This window comes from Callospermophilus lateralis, chromosome 10 (assembly GCF_048772815.1).
Source record: "Callospermophilus lateralis isolate mCalLat2 chromosome 10, mCalLat2.hap1, whole genome shotgun sequence".
In the NCBI taxonomy this organism is placed as follows: Eukaryota; Metazoa; Chordata; class Mammalia; order Rodentia; family Sciuridae; genus Callospermophilus; species Callospermophilus lateralis.
Genome location: NC_135314.1, coordinates 118802812 through 118826780, shown reverse-complemented (window position 1 = coordinate 118826780; position 23969 = coordinate 118802812). Strand labels below are relative to the sequence as shown.

The window sequence follows — 23969 nt, the reverse complement described above, 5'->3', positions numbered from 1 at the left end:
TACCACTTCTTGATAGTGCCATGGGATTGCCCTGTGGAGGTACCCTGGGAGGACATACTGCCATCTTCCGTGACCCACCTACTGAGGATCATCCAGGGGTTGGGTCTGTGGGACACAGGGGCATGCTGGGAGCCTATGCTGCCAGTGAGGGTCCTTGCATGCAGGAAGTGGAGACAATGGCAAGCATACTGACACATCCACCACCCTTTTGCCCTGACTGCTTGGCCTCCTTATGCAGCTGCTGCTAACAGGGCAGGGAGAAGGTGAGAAGGGCAGACTCAATGGCACTCCTCTTTGGTTGGACATTGGAAGGATCCATAGGGCCTAGACAAGGCCCAAGCCCCTGATGCACAGGCTTCACCTGGAATGGGCAGCTTGCCCCTGGTGCTGGAGTATCAGGGGCTTGGGCCTCCAATTTTTGATTTGCCGGGAACATCCAGGTATCATAAGGGTCATAACCCATATCAAAGATGGCTGTTATGATTGCAGGGTCAGGGTGTTTGGGAAGTGGCTCACTAGAATGGGTAAATACTGTCCACCCTGGCTCAGCCATGGGTACCCCATTATCTGCTCCCCTGTGGACCTCTGCATGGGGTCCACCATCAGTATTTGACTGATGAGGCTTTGTGCTCCCTCAGAAACATGTGCAGAAATACTGTGCTTGCACTATCTGCACCATCTTCTTGCTCTAAATGGGTACCTCCCTGTGACCATAGAATATAGAAGGACACCTAGACTCCAAATGCTCATGGGGGTGGGGGCTTAATATTCTTTCCATAGGACAACTTCAGGGGCAAAATGCAAGCAATTGCCCCAGAACTTGTTCAGCTTCTGACTAGAAATGACCCTGGTACTCAGGCTGAAGTGAATGAGTTTGATGTTGCCTCTGGAATCCACCAGGATGTTATCCACTTTCAGGACTAGGTGCATGGTGCACTTGCGATCTGCCTTAATGATCTATGGATCTCCTCCTCCTGAATGCCACTGGCATTCATCTGTCCCAACCTGCATGTTCCATGACAATGTAGATATTGTCAATGGTCTCCATGACCTGAAAGAGCTAGATCACTTTTCTCTTCTTTTTTTCATAATACTTAAGAATTAATTAATTCATTTTTTGTAGTTCAAATGCTCTACTAGCAACAGTTTCTTTTTTTCTTTTCTTTTTTTAGTTGTAGATGGACACAATACCTTTATTTTGTTTTATTTTTATGTTGTGCTGGGGATCAAACTCAGTGCCTCACACATGCTAGGCAAGCACTCCACCACTGAGCCACAACCCTGGCCCTAACAATAGTTTCTTTTCACCCAGAGGTATATTATCAGAAATATTTCTACATATCGCTCATAACAGACAAGTAATTCTGATAAAGTAGATATTAGATAAATGGTATTTAATATACCAAATTTTTATGATACAGCTTAGACTAAGACATCTAGAAAAGAGCTTCTGAATTCCATATAGACAATGGTACAGATACTTTTTCCTGTAAGTATTCAGTTGAAGTAAAGTTAACCCTTTGCAACAAAATCTGCAATAAATTAATCCCAGCAACACAGGATGCTGAGGCATGAGGATTGCAAGTTAGAGGCCAGACTTAGCAACTTTAACAAGACCTTCAGAAAATTCAGCAACTTCAGCAACTTAGAGATCCTATCTCAAAGTTAAAAATACAAGGGACTGGGGATGGGGATGAAGCTCAGGGGTAAAGCAACACAGGCTTCAATCCCCAGTACCAAAACAAAATTGCTCACAAACAGTAATGTTAAATATTCAATCTGTTGAACATCTGTTGAAGAGTGTAGTGTATAAATACTAACATGCCCTCTTTTATAAACTCTTCTATGAAGAGAGAAAGGCAAAACTTTTCTCTGTGTTCTACTTTTAAAATAAAGTAATTAATACTAAAACAGACTTTAATATATTCATTCCATGGGCTGATGTTGTAGTTCAGCGGCAGAGCACTTGTCAAGCACACGTGAGGCACTGACTTTGATCCTCTGATCCACATTAAAAATAAACAAATGAATAAAATAAAAGTATTGTGTCCATCTACAACTCATATATATGTACATATATATATTCATTCTATGCTTGATACAACATGATCATTTACTACTATATTATAATAACTTCAAAAGGATTAGTTTATACCTTTTTGTTATTGTATGACAATAATGGAAAAAAAAAAAACTCAATTAAAACCACACATTCTCAGTAGAGAGCTCACAGTTACTGGGTTACCGTTATGCTTAAACACCTGCTCTTCATAACCAACTTCTGTATAGTGAAGTAGCAAGTGATTCATAAACTTTTTGAGCAGTTGTACACCTGCACTTTAATAATCAAATTATATTCTAAAAATTTAGAAAAAGATCAACTGAAAGTCAATATTGCATGCTAATTTTGGAATCACAAATGGAGGAAACATGTCTGTAGCTAATGCTTATATAAATACTACCAAAATCTGTTTAGTAAAAGCTTCAAAATATGTATTAATTTCTGCTTTCATATTGTAGTTTAAAGTCTCAAAGAAAATACATTTGAAAGAAGAAAAAGTTGGTTAAAAAAGGCATGTTAGAAATATTATTCTTGGGCTGGGGATGTGGCTCAAGTGATAGCGCGCTCGCCTGGCATGCGCAGGGTGCTGGGTTAGATCCTCAGCACCACATAAAAGTAAAATAAAGATGTTGTGTCCACCGAAAACTAGAAAATAAATATTAAAAAATTCTCTCTCTCTCTCTCCCTCTATCTCTAAAAAAAAAAGAAAAAACTATTCTTTCCTCATTCTACCTACTTAAAAAGGAGCTGTATTTCACTGAGCCACAGAAAACAGTGAACTCATATCTCATGGCACATATTTTGCCTAGTCATGTCGTGAGAGAAGCCTTCCATCTGGGTATTCTTTAAATATACATATATACATATATACATGGGGGTAACTGGGAATTAAACTCAGGGGCATTCAACCACTAAGTCACATCCCCAGCCCTATTTTGTATTTTATTTAGAGACAGCATCTCACTGAGTTGCTTAGCACCTCACTTTTGCGAGGCTGACTTTGAACTCATGATCCTCTTGCCTCAGCCTCCCCAGCTACTGGGATTACAGACATGCACCACCACACCTGACTTAAAATATTTTTTTTAAAAAAAAATTTTATGTACATTTAATGTATATAACATGATGTTACAAGATATATATAATAAAATGATTACTAATATGGAACAGGCTCTGGGTATGCCAGTGCCAGTGGACACAGTCAATAATGCTGAATAAAAATACTTAAATCTAATTTGTAAGAATAAAAACATGCTCCCCAATAATAACATTATAACTTCATAGATAAAAGTGAATGTTTCTGGGGCTGGGGATGTGGCTCAAGCGGTAGAGCGCTCACCTGGCATGCGTGCGGCCTGGGTTCGATCCTCAGCACCACATACAAACAAAAATGTTGTGTCTGCTGATAACTAAAAAATAAATATTAAAATTCTCTCTCTCTTTAAAAAAAAAAGTGAATGTTTCTGATTGACATAACTGAAAGAAAACAGGACTCAGAATGAGATGATATGTGCTCAGAGGTAAGCTCTACCCATCACAGGCAAGACAGTTTTGGAACAATATTAAAAAACGAGGATAATACATACGTGCACAAAAAGAGCTCCTCTGGTCAAATTAAATAACTATGAGAATGTTTTGTTAAAAACAAGTATTATTTAAGTGGAGGTTGTTTTTCAAATGCCAGTGGCTTCCAATACCTCATCTCTGGCACAGACAATTTCCAAATAGAAATGCAAATGACCAACAAACATATAGAATGCTAGTTTAAACTAATAGTAATCAAAGAAATATAATGTCATATACAGTTGTTTGCTGATTATGCTGGCAAAGATTAAAAAGAAATTCAGAGAAATAGCATTCTCTATTAAATATAACCCTGATAAATACATAAATCTGTCTAATCTTTTGTAAGTGAAATTTAATATTATGAATCAAAAGCTCAAAGAAAAAAAAAAATCACTCACACTTTGGGATCAGTAATTTCCTAAGATTTTGCCTCATGGAAGTATTCTGAAAGCCAGGCATGGTGGTCCATGCCTGTAATCCCAACAACTCATGAGGCAGAGGCAGGAGGATTGCAAATTCAAGGTCAGCCTCAGCAATTTAGCAAGACCCTAGAAACTTATCAAAGCTCTGTCTCAAAATAAAAAGGGCTTTGGTTCAGTGGTTAAGGGCCCCTGGGTTCAGTCCTTGGTACCAAAAAAGATAAAATAAAAAAATTAAAAATAAAGAAGAAAGGAAGGAAGGAAAGAAGGAAGGGATGTATGTATGTATGTATGTGTGTATATATGTATATATGTATGTTACAGAAGTATCAAGATAAGAAAAGGCATTCATAGGGGCTGGGGATATAGCTCAGTTGATAGAGCACTTTCCTTGTATGCGTAAGGCCCTGGGTTCAATCCCTAGTACTACACATACAAAAAAAAGACATTCATCATAGAGATTAAGTAGTAGATTACAAAACAGAATGAACTTATTTTATTTAAAACATATTTTGGTTGATACATTGACATATTCATGTATATACTACTTGCCTTTGTAGGCAAAAATATGCTAATAAGCTCTAGGTTACCAATTTTTTTCTTTTCTTTGTATTTTCTATTTTTCTGCAATGCATATTATAGTTCATGTGAAGAAGTTTCATTGACAAGGCAAAAATTAAACTGCAAATTTTATTTCAAAGTCTGTTGTATACTCAGTGAGTTTAAATTAGAACACACCTGCATTTTTGGTCTAGAAGACTATCACTAGATACTAGGTATTATTTGATAACCATTTTATCCCATATACAATGAATATAGTATGTTTTCCTGATCTCTTCCTTTTAAAAAATAACTTATTCCATGTAGTTCTGGCAGGAACGCTAACATTAAAGAGGCTTAACTGCACCATGGAAGCAGCAATGGGCCATGACCCAGGCCTGACCACTTATGATATCCACTTCCTCCTCCACAGTGTTTAAATATGTGAACCAAGTAGAGTCAACCAAAACTCCTCCCCAGAAAATAACAAAAAAAGAAATCTCCTGTCTTCTTCTAAGATAAGTATTAGAAGGCCCATGTCGGCCATTCAGCCCCCAGGATGGAAAGAGACATACAGTGCCCTGGCATCATCACTTGATCTTCTGAATCCAGGTGTCTTTAAAGCCAGAAGAGTCTATACTTTTCAGCTATGTGAGTCAACCTATTTCACTTTTGTCTTTAGCTGGTTTTGTTGTTGTTGTTGTTGTTGTTTATTTTGGGTTTTCCCCTTGAGACAGGATTTCCTAAATTGCCAATGCTGGCCTCAAACTCAAAATCTGCCTGTCAGCCTCCTGAGTAGGTGGGATTACAGGTGTGTGCCACAGTGCCCAAATCCGTAAGCTGTTTTGAGTAGGATTTTTATCATTCCCACCACAAGAGACCTACTATGGCATGGAAAAGGCAAAAGAACTCTTCACAAAAACTATTTATATAAGAGAAATGCAAAATGAGAAATAGAAATTATGAGTGGACTGTGGCTTTGGCTCAGCAGTAGTGCACTTGCCTGGCATTTGTGAGGCACTAGGTTCGGTTCTCAGCACCACATATGAATAAATAAAATAAATAAATAAAGGTCTACCAACAACTAAAAAATTTTTAAAAAAAGAAATTAAGACATAAATAAGTATATGAATATAAGTATACTGATGCTTCCATAAAGGGCAACGTCTTCCACACCTGAGTCACTTCTCATCAGTGTGAGACACAAGTGATCACTCTTTTTGAAACATTTTTTTCACTTGCTTCCCAAATCACCAGAATATCCTTTATTTCTTCCTGTCTTTGATACCATTCTCTGAATCTCCTCTGATGCTTCTCATTCTCCCCATCTTTATGTTGGATAACCCTGTGCTCACACATGGTCGTCATGTACTCTCCTTTCATGCACTCACTGTGTAATCTCACATGGTCCCACTGCTTTAAAATAATTTTAATATGAAATAACTCCAAAATTTTACCTTCAGGCAGAAGCATTCCTCTACCTAGGCGATATCCAACTGCCTAGTCAATATCTCCACTGGATGTTTTAGGTTTCTCAAAATTAGTATGTTCAAAACAGAACTCTGAATTTGCCACAAGATCCTGCACCTCCCCAAGAGATCCTCTTCTCATTAAGCAACATGGTCATTACTGTGACACAAGCCAAATACCAAGACGTCTCCTTTAACCTCTTTCTTGGTGCCATATCTTAATTAATCAATCCTGATGGCTGACCCTTAATGATAATGAGGCAAAAATCTGTATCTGTTTAAAGTTACTAAAGCACATTAGAAATATGTTAAGGTTCTGAAATTATTAGAAAAGAAAGATAAGACCCCCCAGTGCACACCTGAAACCACAAGTGGTAGCAAACTCTATATATGCTGTTTTTTCCCTATATATATACATATCTATGATAAAGATTAATTTATTAATTAGGTGCAGCAAGATATTAACAACAATAACATAATAAAATAGAGTAATTATAACAATACACTATATTAAAAGTATATGAGATGATCTCACTCTTTCTTTCCAAGTATCTTAAAAGAAGCACTTTACAGCTTTTCTTTTGTATATCTGAATTACAAGCATAGCTACTCTTGTACTTTGGGGCTACCTGAAAGCAAATACTGTAATACTGCAATAGTAAATCTGTTAACTGATAAGGCTATTCAGTGGCCAATAGCAGGCAATACATGCAGCATGCATAAGCTGGATGAAGGGATGAGTCACATCTCAGGCAGAAGGACAGTGAAAGGTTTCAGCAGACTACCCAGAACACAGCACAATTTAGGACTTATGAATTATTTATTTCTGAAATTTTTGATTCAATATTTTTAGACCATGGGGGTAGGGGGAACCCTACTATAAGGTATTACAAGGTAATAAGGGTTTGTTTGTTAATGTTATTCTTTGGATGTATAATGGGTAATTAGAACTATTTGTCTGATTCACAAGAAGCCCTATATGATATCTCCTCATACTGTGGTAGGCTCCTAGCAGCCATTTTACACAATATGACATTTGCTTCTCCCAGTCCTAACTAACTAAGCCACTAGTGGATGTCAGACTCAAGCTTCCCAAGGAGTCTGAAACTGAAGCTGCCTTCCTTCACACCTCTCACTGTGAACTGGCTGGTCCCTTAACATGCAGACAGGGATGCTGAGAGGGGCTGGCTGGGGAACTAAGGAAGATAGTCTTCAGAGGAAGAAAGGGAGGGAGAAATGAAGCAGATGCACAGTACCAAAAATAAAGATGAAAGATGGAAAGCAAACACTGCTTTAATGCCTGGGAGATTGCTAATTTCTGGGCCTGTATCTTTCTGAAGGCCTAACTAACTTCCTATTCTCAAATTCCTTGAGGCAACCCTGCATCCTATCTTTTTATCTAATCCCAGTCAAACATTCCTACATAATACTCTGGGAATGGTAAAGAAGTCATAACAGATTATTTCCCTATATGTTTCACTGTTTATTAAGGCATAATCCTTCACAATAACTGGAAACAAACATCTGAATGGGAAACAAACTCCAAAATGACAGCTTGAAACAAAGGGGAAAAATGAATAATTTATCCAAAACATTTTAAAGTCTAGTTCCTTCAGGAATCACCTGAGAAAGTTAGCAATATTGTTCTCAACAACATCTGAGCACACACATTTCCTTGAGTAAATATGAAAAAAAAAAAAAAAAAGCTTAGCCAGCTGCAGTGGTGCACACCTATAATCCCAGCAACCCGGGAGGCAGAGGCAGGAGGACTGCAAGTTCAAGGCCAGCCTCAGCAATTTAGCAAGATCCAATCTCAAAAAAATAAAAAGGACAAGAGTATCACTCAGTGGTTAAGCACAACTAGGTTCAATCCCAGACCAAAAAAGAAAGAAAGAAAAGAAAGAAGAAATACGTTAAAGCAAGAAGTGACTTATTCAATAAGGCCAAGTAACTCGATAGCGAGTTCCAAAACAAACTTATTTTAGTCCCCAAAAGAAAAGGGAGAGAGGTGACTTTATAGAAATAGCAATTTTGTAGCTATTGAGGTGAAACAATTTGGTACCAATGTATAAAAATATCATCATGTTCCTCAGAGTACAGTACTCAATAACACTGAAGTTTATTTTATTTCATTCATTATATAAACAAAAACAATTATAAATCCATGCCAGGAAATTGAATTAATTATGCACAGGAAAAAGTACAGGTCACTTTAAAAATCACTTACATTAAAAAATTTACAAATACTTACATTTTTTGCCGTCATGTCAAACTATTTAAGATTCTGTAAAGCCATTAAAAAAATCAAAAACAAAAAACCTTCATCTTCAATTAATTCTTTAAAAGAATATCCTGTTAAAGGGAAAAAAAGGAACAGTAATGTAGTAATAATAATAATAGGCAACACTTATGTCATATTTACTATGTGACATGCATTGGTCTCTAAGTGGAATGTCTAAGGAATTGTCACAACAGCACTATGAGATATATACCATTTAATTCCCATTTTACACCTAAAAACTAGGGTTTAGGGCAGTTAAGTAATCTGATCAAGATAATCAACAAGTGACATACCCTGAGCTCTGATATATTATAGTATGTTCCTTTAGCTAATCCACCGAAAGAAATACCAGGGCTTCATAGAGAAATGGTTAAATTCAGAACAAGGCAGAAAGTGTACAAAATAAACCTAAAAAGTCTTATTGTGCCTGAAGTAAAGAAGGGCTCAAAAGAAGCCAGGCACAGTGGAACACATCTATAATCCCAGCTACTTGTGAGTCTTAGGCAGGAGGACTACAAGGACTTAGTGAGACTTTGTCTCCAAAAAAAAATTTTTTTAATGGCTGGGGATACAGTTCAATGGTATAGCACTTGCCTAGCATTCAGAAGGCCCTGCGTTCAATCCCCAGTAATGTTAAAAAAAGGGGGGGAGGGGCACTTCAGGAACCACCTGAGGAAGTTAGCAATATTGAGACACAATCTGAGATTGTGTCTCAGAGGTAGAGCACTAGCCTAGAATGTGTGGGGCCCTGGGTTCGATCCTCAGCACCACATATATAAAGATATTGTGTCCAACTATAACCAGAAAATTAAAAATTAAAAAAAAATAATAATGGAAAAAAGAGAGAGGGAGGGAGGGGGCAGGGTGGGGAGACAGAGAGAGATGGAGACATGTAAATCATACATAGGAGCCAGTTTAAAGGGTATAGAACTGAACGATTTGTGTCACCAGAGCACCAAAATATATAAGGATAGTAACAGATTATAAATCCAATGACAAAAATAATAATCCAAGATCATTACAGATGAGGGAGAAAGAAAAGCTCTTGTTTGCAGTGTAATGCAACTAATAAATATAAATGAACGATGCAGTTAACTCTCCAATCTGATGGCTAGTAACAAATAAAGCAATAAATGGTAAAGCTAGTCAGTGGAAGCATGATGAAAACAGGATATTTACATATTTATATAATCTTGAAAAAAAAACACCTATTAATTCGAACTTTCTAGTGAAGAAACCTGGCACATACTGCTTTAGTCAAGAAATCAAAGTCACCAAATGATAACCAATGGGACAAGCCATCTGGTCTCTTCAAGTGCACTGAGATGGATATCATTTCTGAGTTATTTCTGGCCAAAATGCAAAATCTAGATCTAATCATAAGGAAAAATCAGGTAAATCCAACTTGAAGGACATTCTACAAGATAGTGGTCCTAATTCTGCAAAAGTATTAGTGTCATGAAAGGGAAAGGAAGGCTGAGAAACATTTCAGATTTTAAAAGACTAAAAAGCACATGAAAAATAAATTTTGAGTGATCTTAAATGCATATTGGATCAGATAAATGATTTCTGTAAAGACAATTATTGGGTAATTGAAGACAATATGGGCACAGACTGGATGGTAGTATGGTTTCAACATTTCCTTTCCTGATTTTGATCAATGAGGTTTTTGAATATTTTTTTCTCTCAGAAAAACATATTAAAATATTTAGGAGGGATGGGTATAACTTATCTTCAAATAATGAAACAAATATGATATGGATATACAGAGGAAGTAAGAATAATAAAGCACATATGGAAAATTGTTTACATAATTGTTACATTTGGGGAATCTGAACAAAGGTTGGTATTCAGGAGTTTTCTGCCCTACTTTTACAACTTTCATTTTTGAATTATTTAAAAATTAAAAACTTAAGAAGGATAAAAAAAAGTCAAAGATCATAAATAATGGGAACTGGAAGAAATGGGGGCTACAAATGTCTCCTTTATATGCTGCAATTTGAATCTACAAGTAAAATGGAAACAGAAGAAAAATAAGATTTTTTTTTTACTTTTCAACATAATACGATTTGTAATTTTTCAATAGCAAAGAAAACAAACTGCCCAGTGAAGCATGTAGGCCTACAATCCCCAGTTACTGAGGAGGCTAATGCAACATCACAAGTTTCTAGGTTATCTTGGGGAATTTGGCAAGATTCTATCTCAAAATGAAAATTGAAAAGGACCAGGATGTTGCTCAGTGGTAAAATGCCCCTGGTTTCAGTCCCCACTACCAAATAGATAAATAAATTTAAATTTGATAAATAATAAAACACAAGTTCCTGATGGCTCATTTACCAAACTACATTACATATTTGACCCAAGAATTTAAAGGCGAAGGGCTGGGTTGTGGCTCAGTGGTAGAGCGCTTGCCTGAGCAATAGGTTCGATCCTCAGCACCACATAAAAAATCAACAAATAAAATAAAAGTATTGTGTCCATCTACAACTAAAAATACTTTTTTTAAAAAAGAATTTAAAGGCTAACATATAACTATTATATTTTGAAGATTAATGTTTTAAATAAATTGATGTAATGTCTATATAGAAATCTGTGCCTATTAGGTATGAAACATCTCTTTAAGCACAAATCTATAAAAAGTTGTCCTCATATGTGACCACCAAGGAAGTTGCAACAAATTTCAAGGGGAATACATATATACCAGATTATAGTATCTGGTCACATATAATTAAATTAGGAGTCAACTATTAAAAATTGTTTAAAATCATATATGTAGAAAATAAAATTATTAAACATTCCATGAATTTGTAATATTTAGAACTGAATTACAGTGAAAATAATAAAAAATATTTATAAAACATGTGATATCTACCTTTTTATTCAATAAGCCACCAATTTTAAAACTTAAAAAGTAGAAACTCAAAAAAGATGGAAAGAATGTGCATAAAAATAATGAAATAGAAAAAAATCAATTAACAAGCTGTTTCTAAGTCTCCTGCTTAAAGTTAGACATTTAATAAAGTCACAATGTAGTAGAATGAAAAGATCAGGGACTTGGGCTCAACCTCAGCTCTGACACTTAGTGTAAGATCTTAACTTCTTGTATCTCCATCTGAAAAAAAAGAATACTATGTGTTTCAGAGTCGTGTTAGGAGTAAAGTGGATATCATTTATTAAAAGTAAAAATCATCACATCTACCAAGTCAAAGTGTCAAATACCCTCCAGTTTATACATTAAATACTGGGAGCACTTCTAACCACAAAAAAAGCTCAATCTAAAAAAATTTAAGATTATTTTATGACCTACTGAAATACAATTACAACAAAAAACAATGAACTCTTTCCCTCTTAAATATGGTTTGAACATGTGAAAATTTTAATGCATATATCCAAGGTAGATACTATTCTCTACCCATTATCATTTTTCCCTTGTTTCTTCAAAAGTTGAAGGTGGCAATGTATCCAGCTAAATGTGCTACATTCTCATCCTACATGAGCTGACCATATAACATATAATTCTGGCCAATGAAATACAAGCCTTGTTGAGTTGACTACCACATCCAGCTACTAAGTTTCTCCTGTTCCCTTCTCCTCATTCTTGGGCTCAGAGAACAGCTGTAATGGCATCTGCTTTATTTCTGAATTCACTCAGTATGAAATTTCTTAAAGATTGTGCTGTTGAGTAGCACTGTGCTATTCATACAAATAAAAAGAAATTAAGAGTATAAGTATTTCAGTACACAACAGTAAGAGGCTACCTGGTGCTGGGGATGTAGCTTAGTGGTAGAGAGCAAACAAAAGGCCCTGGGAGGGAGAAAAAGGAAGGAAAGAAAAGGAAGGAAGGAAGGAAGGAAGGAAGGCAGGCAGGCAAGCAGGCAAAGGGGAAAGGGGAAAGGACAAAGGGAGGGAAAGAGGAAAGACAGATGGGCACTAATTTAAAAAAGAAAAAAAGGAGAGGGAAAAAAAGAGGCTCCCTATAAAACTACTGCATAGCCACATTAATGAGCTTGACAGAACAAAGTGCAATTTTGTTTGGTATTCCCTATGTATCTCCTTACCAGATAGAGATCAGCACAAACTAGAATCTCTAAATGCTGCCTAAATGATAAAAGTTTGAAATACTGCCAAAGTACATGGATTAATTGAGCAAATTTACCTTAATATCTCTGTGTCTCAATTTCTTTATCTGCAAAACAGTAATAGTACATTTGTTTAATTGCATGAATCAATACATGTAAAATTTCTAGGTCACTACCTAATACAAGGTAAGCAATCAGGGAAAAAAAATAGTTCACTGATTTCCTGCAACAAATTAAGGCTTCCTCCTCCAAAATAAATAATATATAATTCTCACACAGTAGAAGTAAAAAATAACTATAACATAAATGGAATTTCAAAACAGGGAGGAAAAAAGGGAAAAATTTTAATTGTAGTTAAAAAAAATGACTCAACTAAAATTAACAACAGTAGACAATAGTCATTCATTCATTTACTTATCCAGCAAATACTAAACAGCCACTTAAGTACAAGGAACTAATCCAAACACTGGGAACAGCCTAGTGGATGAGAGAGTCTATTATCAACAAACCTTCAAATGTAATTGTTTTATCTTCCATCCCTCACTCCAAAATACAAAGGTAACATTAATGAAATAAAATTACACTTAGATAAACATTATAAAGAGAAATAAGATTGTAATAGAGACGTCTTTCATTCAATTAAAAATCAAGACATATGCTTTACTGGCTTTGAGCAAAAGTTTAACCTTTTAATTAAAATACATTTTTTAATAAAAAACACTTTTAAAACTTTTGTATTTTCTTTATGAATTATTTGTAAATGTGTAATACATGTCTTAAACCTTCAAAAATGTCTACAAAGTAAATAAAAGAAGCAGGGAATGTTTCAAGAAGTTGCCATCTTTGGCAGTACTGACGATTCTGAGATAAATCAGTCATGCGCACTGATGCATTATGTTTATCCAGACTCAACAATTGCACAGTTCTTCCTGCCACCAAGGTCTTCTGCTAGTTAAAATAAATAAATAAATAAATAAATAAGTAGGATTTCTTCTTCCAGCTTCATGAACACATTATGTCAAGCTCAAAAAGTCAATCTTTTGACCCCACCATCTGCCATGATCTCTTGTCAGTTTCAGACAATGCAACCCCACAGATGGTCTCAAAATGCAAGTCCTTCGCCATTCCAATCACAATTTCATAGCTCTAACTACCAAGCCTTTTAAAATGGTCTACCAATAAAAAATAAATATATATACTTATATATATTTATATATTATATATATTTACTTATATATGTCTCTCTCTCTGTGTGTGTGTATGTGTGTGTATATATATATATAGAGAGAGAGAGAGAAAGAGAGAGAGAGAGAGAGAGGGAGAAGAAAGCAAAAATAATTACAAATAAATCTGTAGAATTAAGCAGTAATATCACTTGAATCGGGGCTTATAGACTTTTTTGATCCTGAAAATAAAAGAGGCTACAAAAAATTAAAATTTCAGAAAAGGCAGCATATTTAAATAACAAACATTACTAATTTTATAAACCTGCTTAAAGTTTATAAAATACACAAAATAAGGGATTTGGGGTGTAGCTCAATGTTAGAGCATTTGTCTAGCACATGGGAGGCTCTGGATTGTATCCCCAGCACCACAAAACAACAAAATAATAAAGCAAAAAGAAACTATTAGTCATATTGGGAGTACAATCCAGTGGTACATGTTTAATCCAGAATACATGCTTAACACATGCAAGGCTCTGAGTTGTTGAATCCCCAGCATTAAAACAAAATGAAAAGACTGGGATTGTGGCTTAGCGGTAGAGTTCTCGCCTAGCATGTGCGGGGGCCCTGGGTTCGATCCTCAGCACCACATATAAATAAATGAATGGAATAAAGGTATTGTGTCCAACTACAACTAAAATATATATATATATATATATATATATATATATATATATATATATATATATATTTTTTTTTTTTTTTTTTTTAAATGAAATAAAAAACCAAATACCAGCCATAAGCCCACCCATCAGAGGCAATCACGGTAATTGGCACAAAGTCCTTCAGCATTCTATGTACTTGTTTTTTTCTACTGTAGAACTGGGGATTAAACCAGGAGTGCATTGCCATTGGGCTACATTCCCACCCCACCCCTATTTTTGAGACAGGGTCTTGCTAAATCATCCAGGCTGGCCTTGAACTTATGATCCTCCTGCTTTAGCCTCCCAAGAAGTTGGGATTACAGGTATGCACCACTGCATTCAACACTTTTTAAAAAAATTTGTTCTAGTTATTTATACATTCCATTTTGATACATTGTTCACAAATGGAGCAAAATCAACTTTTGATATATTGTATTACAAGATATTCCCATAGACGGTGATAGTAAGTAGCTTTCTAGGCACTCTCCCAAGCACTTCACATGTATGATATCATATACTTCTCACCACAAGTCTATCAGAAAAGTATTATTACTGTTTTTATTTTACAAAAGATAAAATTTTTAGAGGGATCCAAGATGGTGAACTGGAGGGAGACTGCATTGCTTATTGCTCTGAGACTCAGGATTCAAGCAGAGCAACTACTGCTTCTCTGCAAGGCAGCCCTAAATGCCCATTGATTCCCCTGCTGTTTATCCCCTATTAGCCTACTGTCTACCAGCATATTACCTGCCTTTTGAGCACAGATCCCTTGCTGACTGCTGCCTACTGTCTGCCATTTGCTCATCTGACCACCTCTTGCCTGCCCATCATGCGCTGCCCATGTGCACCTGCAGATAGCCCACCAATAGCCTGCAGACTGCCCACAGGCCACCAGCAGATCACCTGCTGCCCACTAGTCCACTGTCACAGTACCCGCGGGTTTGGTTACACGTGGCTACTGCCATCTTGAAACACTAACCAGGGCCTGCAGGTTTGCTGCCTCCACAGCCATCTCCTCCGGGTGGCAGCTACCTCAGTCTGGGGATACCAGCCAAGGCCTAGAGATATACTGTCGGGGTACCTGCAGATCTGGTTGTACCTGAGGTCTTCCTGCTAGGTGTGCTAGTGGCCACTATCTAGCTGCCTCTCTGCAGGGTCTCTCCTTTGTGTGAGCAGCTCTCTAGTGGTCTCCCTGCAAGTCAAAAAGGCATTGAAATCTGGGGATTGCAGCAAGGCAGAGCCTGGGGAATCTGAAGCCCAGGTTTGTGCAGGCCAATCTGGATCTAGGCCAGTCTGGATCTAGCAAGCTGGTGGAAAGCAGGAGACTAAGGGCAGTTCCAGGAGCAGGGCGGCCCAGGTTAGAGAAACTAGAGAAAACAGGACTCTCTCAAGCACCCAACAGAAAGAGCCAGCTATAACTGCAATGGGTGGGAAGACTGGAAGAGAGTGTGAGAGCATCTTGCTATAGGCTCACCCACCCAACTGGTCTGGCACCTAGTAGAGCCACCATCAATCTTCAGACAACCCCACTTATCAGGAAAGAAGGAAAGCTGAGAAAATTTTTGAAAGCCAATGGAAGCTATCATTCAATTTCCTAATGAGAATTTCCCTTTTTTTTTTCTTTGCCCTCTCTCTCATATCTCTACCATCTTTGAATCCAAATATTTTTCATGCATCAATTTATTGAAATGGGATGTCTGAATAGCATATTATAGTTTTGTTGTGTATCCTTATTTTTATTTTTTTAATCTGTATATATTTTTTTCTCTCACCTATCTCTCTCCTATCTTCTCTTTCTTATTTCTCTGATACTAACAGCCAACCTCTATTAATTCCTCCCTCACTCTTACTATAAATTTTTTCCTCTATCTTCTCTCCTTCTCCCTTATAAACATCACATCTCACAGTACTTGTATTCCCTCACTGAACATCATTAGAAACGATAATTCCTTTTGGCAAACTCACTGTCATTATATTATAGACAATAATTGAATACATCGTTTCTGTTTATTGTAACAAAACTGTAGATTCCTTAATAGGAGTTATTTGGTTTAAGGTTGTATACTGTTTGCATTTGGTGCTGTTAATATTGGTCTCTCCCTTAAATAAAGCTGAGGTAGTGGAAGCTTTTAGGGACACTATAAGACTATAGGGTAGAAACTACCGCCTCAGATCCATACCACTAGATAAGACACACAAACTACATGAAAAAAACAGGGAACAAAGCCCCTAATGTTCTAACAATAGACTGACCCCCCCACCATAAACAAAATAGATCTTCCAAACAAAAATTTAAAAAAGAAACTATAGAGCTAAATAATACAATCAATAATTTAGACTTAACAGACATATATAGAGTATCTCATCCATCATCAAGTGAATACACTTTCTTCTCAACAGCACATGGATCCTTCTGTAAAACAGACCATGTTTTGCCACAAAGCAACTCTCACCAAATACAACAAAATAGAGATATTACCCTGCATTCTATCAGATCATAATAGCTGGAATTAGAAATTAATGATAAAATAAAAAATAGAAGACACTCTCAACACTTAGAAACTAAATAGCATACTCTTGAATGAACAATAAATAGCAGAAGACATCAGGGAAGAGATAAATTCTTAGAGGTAAATGAGAATACCAATACAACATCAAAATCTTGGGCTGGGGATATAGCTCAGTTGGTAGAGTGCTTGCCTCGCATGCACAAGGCCCTGGGTCCAATCGCCAGCACCACCAAAAAATAAACAAATAAATCTCTGGGACACTATGAAGGCAAAGCTAAGGGGAAAGTTCATTGCATGGAGCTCATTCATCAAAAGTATAAAAAGTCAACAAATAGGGGCTGGGGCTGTACCTCAGTAGTAGAGCATTTGCCTAGCATGGGTGAGGCACTGGGTGTGATCCTCAACACCACATAAAAATAAATAAATAAAATAAAGGTCCATCTACAACTAAAAAAATATTCTTAATAAATGACCTAACAGTACATCTCAAAGCTCTAGAAAAACAAATCAACATCAAAAGGAGTAGAAGACAGGATATAATTAAAATCAGAGCTGAAATCAATGAAATTAAAACAAAAGAAACTACTGAAAAAACTGACAAAACAAAAAACTAGTTCTTCGAAAAAATAAAATAAAATTGATAAACCGTTAGCCATGTTAACGAAGAGAAGGAGAGAGAAAACTCAAATTACTAAAATTCATGATGAAAAAGGAAACATCACAGAAGACACTATTGAAATACAGAAGATAATCAGAAACTATTTTGAAACTGCATACTCCAATAAAATAGAAAATCTAAAAGACGTCGACAGATTTCTAAAGACACTCAAACTGAATCAGGAGGACATACACAAGTTAAACAAATCAGTTTCAAGCAATGAAACAGAAAATGCCATCAAAAACCAAGACCAGACGGATTCTCAGCTGCATTCTACAAGACCTTCAAAGAAGAACTAATACTAATACTCCTCAAATCATTCCACAAAATAGAAAAAGAAAGAACCTTTCCAAATTCATTCTGTGAGACTAGTATCACCCTGATAACCAAAACCAGAAAACGACACATTAAGAAAAGAAAACTTCAGACCAACATCCCTGAGGAACATAGATGCAAAAATTCTCAATGAAATTCTGGCAAATCGCATACAAAAACACGTTTAAAAGATAGTGCATCACAATCAAATGGCATTCATCCCAGGGATGCAGGGTTAGTTCAACATACAGAAATCAATAAACGAAATACATCACATCAACAGACTTAAAGACAAGAATCATATAATCATCCCAATAGAGGCAGAAAAGGCATTTCACAAAATACAGCACCTCTTCATGTTCAAAACACTAGAAAAACTAAGGATAGTAGGAACATACCTCAGCATTGTAAAAGCTATCTATGCAAAGTTCAAGACCAACATCATTCTAAATGGAGAAAAATCGAATGCATTCCCCTCTAAAAACTGCAACAAGATAAGGTTTTCCTTGAAAACCTAGCCAGAGCAATCAGACAGACAATATAAATTAAAGGGATACAAATAGAAAAAGAAGAACTCAAAGTATCACTATTTGACAAGGACATGAATTTATATTTAAAGGATCCAAAAAATTCCACCAGAAAACTTCTAGTTCTAGTTCTATGAAGTGGGGGGGCTGGGGATATGGCTCAAGTAGTAGTGCGCTCACCTAGCATGCATGAGGCACTGGGTTCGATCCTCAGCACCACATAAAAATAAAATAAACATTGTGTACACCTAAAGCTAAAAAATAAATAATAAAAAAAAACTTCTAGTGGAATTTTTCAGCAAAGTAGCAGGATATAAAATCAATACCAATAAATCAAATGCATTTCTATACATAAGCAATGAATTCACTGTAATAAAATTAGAAAAACTACCCCATTCAAAATAGCCTAAAAAATAAATAAACTACTTGGGAATCAATCTAACAAAAGAGGTGAAAGACCTCTACAATGAAAACTACAAAACACTAAAGAAAGAAACTGGAGAAGACCTTAGAAGATGGAAAGATCTCCCATCTTGGATAGGCAGCATTAACATTGTCAAAATGGCCATGCTATCTAAGGCATTATACAGATTTAATGCAATAAAAATGCATTCCTATTAAAATCCCAATGACATTCTTCAGAGAAATAGAAATGGTAATCATGAAATTCATTTGGAAAAACAAGAGACCCAGAAGAGCCAAAGCAATTACTACAGAGCAACAGTAACAAAACTAGACATGTGGACCAATGGTACAGAATAGAAGACACAGAGACAAATCCACACAGATACAGTTATCTCATACCAGACAAAGGTGCCAAAAACATACATTTGGAAGAAAGATATCTGAGTATTCTACTACTCAGCTACCTTCCCAGCCCTCTTTATTTTGAGTCAAGCCTCGCTAAATTGCTGCGGCTGGCCTCAAACTTGTGATTTTCCTGTCCCAAGTGGCTGGGATTAAAAAGAGGTGTGCACCACCATGCCCACTGCATTCTAATTCTTTAAAAACCAGTAATATCAGCAATATTTTAGAATTCTTTCATAACTGAAAAGCTCTCTCATTCCTTCACTATACCAGGTAAATTTATATTCACTATTAATAATCCACTTATCTAGCAATCAAACTACCTTAACCAAATGGAACAAAACTCTAAGCTTAAAAAAAAAAAAGTCCCCAGTGTGCTCAAATTAACTTTCACCAAACCCAAGCACTAATAACGGGAGTCCTCAAGCCTTATTTCATCTTCTTGATTTCATTTAACATAAATTCTTAGTAAATTTGCTTAACTTGATTTTCAGACCAGAAGTCAATCATACTCAAAAGACAGGATGAGGTAATAGGGAACAAATGGAGCCAAGCACAGTGGCACACACCCAGAAGCCCAGGAGGCTGAGACAGGAGGATCACAAGTTCAAAGCCAGCCTCAGCAAAAGCAGGTACTAAGCAACTCAGTGCTGTCTCTAAATAAAATACAAAATGGGGTTGGGGAAATGGTTCAGTGATCAAGTGCCCCTGAGTTCAATCCCCAGTACCCCCAGAAAATAATAATAATTGGGAACATATGGGCTGGGTGCTGTTGTCAATGAGCATATTAACAAAACAACTGTCCACTAGAAGCTTAATACTAAAGGGCAATTACACATGGAGTTATAGTTCATCCAGTAAATTCTCTAAAATAGAATTCCCCCCTCATTCCTAGATAAAACTCAGTTACTGAAATATTCCTATACATGCTTCTACATAACACCTAAACAATACTTTCATTTCAAACACATTGTCAATATTTATTATTTGTTCTTGATTATTAAGAACAAGTTTGCAAGAAAGTAACCATTTCTGCCCCTATCCAAAGAATCAACATCAGATGAGATCATTCAAATTTAAAACAAAATCACATTCCAAAATCCTGCCAAGAGCCTAACTGAAAAGTTCTTTTATCAAGCAGTACATGCCAAAATTTAAACCATGAATTCATTTATGCACAATGACTACATGGATTAGATCACCTGTTGCACATATGCTGCTTAGCAAAGTCTAATTTCCAGATCAACACAGCTTTGGATTAGCAGCACAACTGTTAAGACTTATCCTTATTTGATCCATCACAACAGGTTTGATGAGTGTTTAAAATAGCATTTTTGTGTTAATATAAGTTTATAGACAATGTACTGTACAAAGGATTATGCAAGCATGATGTTCAATTTACCAAAGGAAAGAAAAGGAGACAAAAATGGAGCACTCAAAAGGAAGCAATTTGGGACAGGGAGTGGATAGATGTAGCTAAGTGGTAGAAGGCTTGCCAACCATGCATGAGGCCCTGGGATGGATCCCCAGCACCACTACAGCAATATTTTATGAAGAAAACAGCACAAGTTCTAATTCTAATATGAAACACCACTGCAGTCATAAAAGTGTCTAATCTATGTTCAAATGAAAATAAAGTAAGTTTTATAAACAGCATCATCTTAAGAGTTATTTAATAAGTATTTCCCCAAAGTAACCGTACAGAATAGTTACCTCCATTTTACTGGAGGGAAAACTGAGCCAGATGACAGGTTTTAATAACCTATCCTTCACACCGAACCAAAAATTACAATAAAGTTCAGATAAATGAAATGTTACCATATATATGTTCCATGTCATTAAAAGTTTTAAACATTTTCCATCTTAAAGTTATTTAAGAAGGGCTGCGGTTGTGGCTCAATGGTAGAGCACTTGCCTAGCATGTGCAAGGCACTGGGTTTGATCTTTGGCACCACATAAAAATGAATAAATAAAATAAAGGTATAAAAAGTGAAAAAAGTAATTTAATATTTTTAAACACTTAAAGGATGTTTGTGATTTTTTAAATGTGTAAGAATATATATTGAGTGTTACATAGCATAAAAAGATTTAAAGGAAACATAGGAAAATGGCAAAGAAAAGGAACACTCATTTTACTTGTAGCACTAGATTTTTTTTCCATGTAATATTTACTGAAATTCTAAAATAGTCAAAACCACCGATTCACATGACAGAATATGATGGAGGTGTGAAATCTGTACTAACAAAAGGTTAATGGTAAAAATTGTCATCAATTTTCTCAAATGTTAAGCAGTCTTATTAAATGATACCATACTGTAATGGTGATTTTTTTTCATTTACCAAAGATAGATATGCTAAACTGGTCTTTAAATGTTATAGTCATGCATCTTAATTCTGGTGATCAATCTATACATGTGTACTATGTTTATATGAATCTGTACATGTGATAACACATCACAGAGCTGTATATAAACACATAAGAAAACAGTGGAACACACTGTGATTGCAGCTGTTCCAGAGACTGAGGCAGAAGGATCTCAAGTTTAAGGCCAGCCTGGGCAACTGAGACTCAATCTCAAAATTAAAAAAAAAAAAACCCTAAAAGGGGGAGCTAGGAGGTAGCTCAGTGGTAAAGCACTTGTCTCACATACATGAAGCCCTGGATTCAATCCCAGTACCACCAAAAATAAAACAAAATACAAAAAAAAAATTAAGTGTATACAAAAACTGGTGAAATCCAAGTAAGATCTGTAGTTAACTGTGTTGTGTCAATGTCAATTTCCTGGTTTTGATAACATACTATAGCTAATTTACATATTATCACTTGGGAAAAGCAGAGTGACAGGTTTACAGGACTTCTCGGTACTACTTTGGCAACTTCTTTTGAGTCTATAATTAATTTAAAATAAGAAGTAAAGGAGATAATAACTGCATAACGTTTGTATAACTTTTACATTTAATTTTATTTAATAGTTAATATAACAACATGGTAAAAAGCAGGAGGAGCCAGAAATATAAAAAGGTACAAAGTGAAATGTCATTCTCCCAAAATGTGCCCCTATCTCCCTATTTACCATCTGCTGCATTTACAACTCAGCAAGGACAATCACCATCCTAGTCCTTATGTTTCTTGTATATTTACCTCAAGTTTCTTTAAGCATACACAAACAATATAAAAATATTCTACTTTTCCTTTTTTTTCTTTTTTCCTCCAATGCTGGGGATTAAACACAGGAACTTGACCTTTCAGGCTACATATCCAGCCCCTGCTTTTTCCATTTTTCATAAAGCTGAATATATTGTTCTGTACCTTACACTTAACAATTGAGCTCTTTTATTTTTTTTTTCTTTTTAGTTATTTTTAAAATTCTATGCAACTCTTTTTTTTGCGGGGGGGGGGGGGTTGGAGATTGAACTCAAGGGCATTCCACCACTTAGCCACATCCTCAGCCCTATTTTGTATTTTATTTAGAAGCAGGGTCTCACTGAGTTGCTTAGCACCTCACCTTTGCTAGGCTGGCTCTGAATTCAAGATTCTCCCGTCTCAGCCTCCCGAGCCCTGGGATTATAGGCATGTGCCACCATGCCCAGCGTGCAACTTTTTTTTTTCTGGGGTTCCAGGAATCAAACCCAGGGCCCACCAAGACCCAGTGCAAGCTCCACTAGGCAAGCACTCAATTCCTGAGCTACATCCCAGGCCCATTTTGAGATTTGCCATAGTAATACAAAAAGAATATCTGCATTCCCTCTTACACTGCTAATATGTTATTATTCAATTTAAAAAGAAATGAAATTCTCATATATGCTACAAAATAGATGAAGCTTAAGGGCATATGCTAAAGTGAAATAAGCTAGTCACAAAATGACAAATATAGCACAATTTAACTTGTATGATATAACTGGTGGAGGCTAACTTATAGAGACTGAAAGCAGAATGGTGGCTTCTGGGGCTGGGGGTGAAGGAGGAATAAGGAACTATTGTTTATTGGTACAGAGCTTTGGTTTTGCAAGACAAGAGGTTTTGGAGATGGATGGTGGCAATGGTTACACAATAATACAGATGTACTTCATGACACTGAGCTATGCACTTGAAAATAGTTAAAATAGTAAATTTTATGTTGTATGCATTTTACTACAATAAGAAAACTTGGAGGACTAGGAATGTAGCTCAGTGGTAGAGCACCTGTCTAGCATGTGAGGCCCTGGGTTCAATCCCCAGCAAGACCAAAAAAAAAAGATAAAAAAAATCAAAAGCCCCTCCCCCTGAAAAAAAAATCAGAAAAACAAATTATCTAAAAAGGAATGACTATTACACTGCACAGGATTTCTCAAGAACAATGCAAACAAAAACCAAATAAAATAATACCCACAAGGTGCTAGGGTAATATATTATACTAGAATTTCAAACTATCTTTCAAAAACGAGGGTGAAATAAATACATTTCCAGCAAGAGGACCTTCAGCATGCTCAATAAAGACACCTTCAAAGGCTGTATTTCAGGAAAATAGAAACCACAAAAGATTCAAAATGAATTCAAGAAAGGGGAAACACAAAAATTAAAAAAAAAAAAAAGATGAGTATACGTGAAAAAAAAATCATCTGTATGAAGCTATACTGACTAATTTAGAAGATGAAATAAGGGAGGGAAAACAGAAGGAAATGTAGCCTAGACAACAATAACATAAGAAGAAAGAAGTGTCGCTGGCATTAAAAAATTCTAAAGACCTTATATTATTAAGGAAATACTGTTCTAAATGAAATATGCTTGCTAAAAATTAACCACTAAAAATATTAAAGGAATTATAGGTAAACTTAATTTATGATTAGTAACAAAAATCATTGCAGATCAACACAAAATCAAAAAATACT

General features: G+C 35.9%; 1 protein-coding gene across 8 annotated transcripts in view; it reads right to left on the bottom strand.

Annotated features, from left to right (window-relative positions):
• Tfdp2 (transcription factor Dp-2) overlaps nt 1-23969 on the bottom strand; it is a 164528-nt gene that overhangs the window by 123637 nt on the left and 16922 nt on the right. For 7 of the 8 annotated variants that reach the window (XM_076868871.2, XM_076868877.2, XM_076868878.2 and 4 more), the window contains 2 exons: nt 12494-12523; nt 8308-8408 (listed from right to left, as the gene is read on the bottom strand). In XM_076868871.2, coding sequence (XP_076724986.1) covers nt 8308-8322 — 15 coding nt within the window. In that variant the 5' untranslated portion in view covers nt 8323-8408; nt 12494-12523. The remainder of the gene's footprint in view (nt 1-8307; nt 8409-12493; nt 12524-23969) is intronic. The other variant, XM_076868876.2, reaches the window with a different exon arrangement.